This window comes from Mandrillus leucophaeus, unplaced genomic scaffold (genome assembly GCF_000951045.1).
Source record: "Mandrillus leucophaeus isolate KB7577 unplaced genomic scaffold, Mleu.le_1.0 Scaffold10, whole genome shotgun sequence".
Taxonomy (NCBI): domain Eukaryota; kingdom Metazoa; phylum Chordata; class Mammalia; order Primates; family Cercopithecidae; genus Mandrillus; species Mandrillus leucophaeus.
This window is the reverse complement of record NW_012098098.1, coordinates 898,347-903,139: the sequence shown is the minus strand read 5'-3', so window position 1 is coordinate 903,139 and position 4,793 is coordinate 898,347. Positions and strand designations below refer to the sequence as shown.

The window sequence follows — 4,793 nt, the reverse complement described above, 5'->3', positions numbered from 1 at the left end:
CAGCTTAGGAGCAGATTTGATAAGCTGGGGCCCTCTGGGACCGGCTAGAGATGGTCTAGATAAGGAGCAACTGCCAAGTCAATGTGCAAGGGACCCAGTACAGTGGTGGCCCTTTCTGGGACCAGGTCCCTCCTCGTGCTCAGTGGAGCCCAGGCTCAGCAAGGCGCATCTGGACGGAAGGCTTCTGTGGCCCAGTGAATCTGCACTCGGAGGCTTTGCATGCTCCGTCAGGAGGTGCCTCCAACCTCCATCTCAAACTCAGAGTTCTGGCAAGTCCTGCAGAGAGCGACCCTGTCATTCTGCTTTAATTCGTGTTTCACAAATCTTTTTGTTAATACACTGTTTTGGGCACAAAGTCTATTTAGCATCCCCAGGAGCTAATGTCTGTGGCTCACACCTTAGGGAATGTTGAGGAGATTAATCCTGAAAGTCTTTCAGAGCTTTGACCTTCCATAACCACGAGTCCTCCCTGCACCCCCAGCCACCCACACACACTCTCACGATTCGACTCTCAAACCAGTGCCGCCTCCTCCCTCCACCTCCGCCCCCTCCTGTACCCTGCTGGCCCTAACACAAAAGGCCCTGAAAGAGAAGGTCTAAATCAATGGGCACCTGCCTGGCCCCTTCAAAGCACCCCAGGAAGCTGCAGTAACAGCTCAGAAATCTCCATCTGGCTCCAGAAAGTTCTCCATTCTGCAGTCTGCAGCCTGAAGCCATTTCTTTAAAGTGGCCTTTCCCAGAGGATGGTGTATGCTCCACTTACCACATCCTGGTGCCCAGCCAGGGCCCCCCAGGACACTCTCAGCCCCAGCCTGAGTACACTCCAAGCCCCCATTGTACTCTGCCCCTTGCACACTGGTTTTGTGGTAGCTTCTTGTCCAGACCATCTCTAGCCAGTCTCAGAGAACCTCAACTTACCAAATGTGCCCTAAGCAGCCCTCCGGACACTTGGGTCCTCATCACGCAAGTAGGCCTGAGAAAGGAGACCAAGTGGGGCTCTGAGCCCTCCTGAAGGTGGGGTTGAGGAGAGGGCTCAGACCTCATCCTGTCTGGGGAATCCCAGGAAAAGGGCAAGATTGGAGGGGAGGTTAGGAAGGATCAAGGGTAAGTCTGAGTAGAATCTGCATTTCCCACTTGATTTAGAGATGGGGTGGAGCCAGAGTTTTTCACTGATTCTGAGATGCAGGTTAGGGTTACGACTGGGTTGAAGAACAGGTTTAATACGGTATAATGGTAGATGTAGTGTTGAGTTAGGATTCGTGTTTGGTTTAACACAGGAGTCAGTGTTAGGGCGAGGTTCAACTTCACAGTTAATGTTGGAACTAGGAGGATGCACAGGCATTGGGGCTAAGGTCAGAACCGGCTGCTGGCTGAAGATGGCAGAAAGATGAAGTCATTGCCAACTTCCCATTTTCATAATCCCGTGTCCACTGTGCAAAACCGGGAGTCTCTCCTTAGTTGGCCATGTGCACTCAGAAGAGACACACTTGCGATAGTAGCCAATGCAATATGAATCTGCACATGCCCCAATCACCCCAGCCAGTGAAGAGCTGACTTCTGGATTAGCAAATTTGGGGATTTTCAGTTCTCCTGCCTCTTACAGGGGACTAGGAATGGAGACTAGATGAAAAGACGCCTCCACCACGGCCCACACATGCCCCCGCTCTGCCAACCAGGACTGAGGCTCACTTGGTGTTGTCAGAATCAATAGTGTGAAAGAGATCCTCGAGTTCTTTCTCACTGAGGACGCCATCTGCAAAGAAGAGCTGGAATTCCTCCAAGGACAGCTTCCCATCATCTGCAAGGAAGCAGGGAAAAGAGCTGGTGTCTGCAGAGATAAGGCTGGTGGGGCCAGTGCATGCATGGCCCCCAAATCCAGGCAATACCCTGACTGACAGAGGAATATGGCCCTGACTGCTCAGATAATCCCTGCCGTCCCAGCTAACTTCCAAACTAAAAGACAAATTCCATTTTAGATAATCCCTACCCACCCAGCTAATTCCCACACTAACCAGTAAACTCCAGTACACAGAGAATCACTGCCTCATCCAGCGAATTCCCAGACCAATGCCTGTTTACAGATAATCCTCAAACCAACAATAATGCAATAGCTAGCTTTCTTGGGCTCACCATGCACTCAACAGTTTCTATGCATTCAACAAATACAGAGTACCTGCCCCTGCCAGGGAATTTTCTCTCATTAATTTACATGGCCACCTGGAGGCAGGTGCTATATAAGATAACCCAGTGTGAGCAACTTGCCCCATGTCACACCATTGGTATGAAGTGGATCCAAAGCCCAGCAGCTGGATGAGTCACCACTCTGTAGCTTCCAAACGCCAAGTGGTCTCCCCACATCCCCATCCCCATCCCCAACCCAGCCCCTAAGCCCTGACTCTGTCAGCACTGTTCTTAGAGTACAGAACAACCCTTTCTTCTCTGCCCCAAGTTTGCCTTCTATGTGGCAAACTTCAGGTCCTTCCCTGAGGCAGCATGAGATGCCTGTCAATGGCTGGCATGATGTTCTCACTGTTACCTCCTCTCCCAGGCCACAGATGCAGCCGTCTAGATGTCAAGCCACGTGGGAAGGAGGTGCCAGGCCTGGAGGTGCCAATGCTCCGGCCAGAGGCTGTGCTTCTGAGGTGGAGCCCCACAGAGGGGCGTCCACAGCTGATGCATGCCACCTGTCCTGCCCATCGCGTCACCTTCTCCCCTCACTCGCAGTTGCTCTGGGGACACTTTTGGCCCCACCAGGAAGGTCTTGTGGGTTTGGATCAGATTGGGCCACCAGGGGAGGTGGCTTGAGCAGAACATCAGGGACTCTGGAAGGCGGTCCCCAAGCTTCCACCCTCAGCTCCTTCCACCTGGACAGACCTGCTGAGCAAATGCCAGCAAGCTCATCCCCCACCTGCCCTGCAGCCACCCCCTCCTCAAGGATCTGTTCCTCCTTAACAGAAACTATGTGAGGGGCATGGAGGTCAGGGAGAATAGGGAGCCCACGACGGTTCCTGGCCCCCAGCCTCTCTACATACACCCCTCGCATTACTTCCAGAGGATCTGCATTCAAAGCTGGGTGCTTGGGACAAGGGCCCTGCGAGTCCACATGGCACCTTCCTGTGGATTAGAAAAAGACACTCCTTTCTCTGCTGAGAGGATGAGACCAGTGTCGGTGCACGTGTTGAAAGTGGATTGTAGCCTGGATTTGAAACCCTCCACTTCCTCAGGTGCGTGCCCTTGTGCAGCGCACAACCTGCCTAATCTGACGTGGCAGACCTACTTGGGTTCAGAATGAGTCATTCTTAAACTTTAAAGGCTCTAGTGCTTCTGTCTGTGCTCCCAGCAGCTCTGCTGGAGCTCAACACAGGGTGAGAGCATAAGCTCAGGAGAGGGGGGCCTTCAGATCTTACCATGGTTTCATGCCACCACTTTTCTCTTTAACCCCATAGGGCATAAAGTATCAGAGGCTGGTAAAGAACATGAACATGTGTGCGTGGGGGGCTAGGCCCAATATCCCAAGATGCCCCCAACATCGCAGCGCAGATTTCAAAATTACAGTGGGAAGAATTTGACTTTCAAAGGAAATGCCAACAAAACCCCAATCCAATCACACATGCACAAACCAAAGACCCAAAACCTAACAACAAAAAGTCCACAGTCAGCCATGAGATAAGTGAAATCGAAGTTGTGGCTTTCTGTGTTCTGTGACAGAGAACGCCTTCCAAGTGTCTTCGGCAAGACTGAAGCTAAAACCCAGGAATCACAGCATGGAGTCAAGCCACACATGGAGTTCTTTCCACATGCTCACTCCTTTAGTCTTCATAACAAGACACAGGTAGTACTATCACTTCCGTTTTAGAGAGAGGTAAATGGAGGCACGGAGCCATTAGGGTACTTGCCTAGGTCCTACAGCTGAAGCTTGAACCCAGGCCATCTGGCTCCCAAGTCCAGGCTCTCAACCTAATCCAGGGGTAGGATCTTGTGGCGAGATCGCCACCTACCCAGCAGGGGGTGGGTGCTGGCTCAGGCACCCCCACTTTGGGTGAGGGGTAGTCACCATGGGCATGACAGGAAGGTCATAGTGAGCCCCAACCCCAGTCTCCCTCTGGCTGCCTCATCTCCCCATGTGCCTGTCGAGGTACCTTGGTCCCCCTCTGCACAGGGAGAGCAGGCAGACAGAGGCCAGCAAGGTGCCCCATCACAAAGCTTTCCGCCTTCCCTGAACGCCTGACCACCGGCCTAATGAATCCGCTAATGAGGAAAAAACATGGCCTACGCAGGCCCCCAGTCCAATTAGACAGGCCAAGCGGGTCAGCGCCGGCACTTCTGCCAGAGACCCCAAGCGGGCCTTTTGCAGGTGTCTCTGCTAATTAGCACGAACTCAGCATCTCCATGACCTTTCAAATGCCAAGAGCCTGTCAGTGGCCATGTCCCTGGGAGGGAATGCTGTCTGGCACTCAGCCCTCTGCCACCCTCTGGGTTTATGTCCCAGGATGCCAGTCAAGCCCCTCATGCTAACCTTCCCATAGGGACTAGGCATCTGCTGTCCATCTCAGCCAAACAAGTCTCTGTCACAGGAGCCACCTTGATAGGCCAGCCCTGAGCCTTTGCTCCTGTAATCTCTAAGGCCTAAGGGCAGCCTAGGGGCTCCTTTGAGTTTGCACCCCCATCCCCCACTCCTCTGAGGTATCCCATCCATCCTTCTTGTGGACACCTGAGGCAGGGCTAGCATCAGTGTTGAGTAGTCTGGTGTGTGCTTGTGTGCCTATCTGCCTCCACACCTTCACCCCCTGCAC

At 53.0% G+C, this 4,793-nt stretch overlaps 1 protein-coding gene across 2 annotated transcripts in view; it reads right to left on the bottom strand.

The window, feature by feature from the left end:
* Positions 1-4,793, bottom strand: part of NECAB2 (N-terminal EF-hand calcium binding protein 2) — a 34,062-nt gene that overhangs the window by 23,775 nt on the left and 5,494 nt on the right. For both annotated transcript variants that reach the window (XM_011971074.1, XM_011971150.1), the window contains exon 2: positions 1,690-1,798. In XM_011971074.1, coding sequence (XP_011826464.1) covers positions 1,690-1,798 — 109 coding nt within the window. The remainder of the gene's footprint in view (positions 1-1,689; positions 1,799-4,793) is intronic.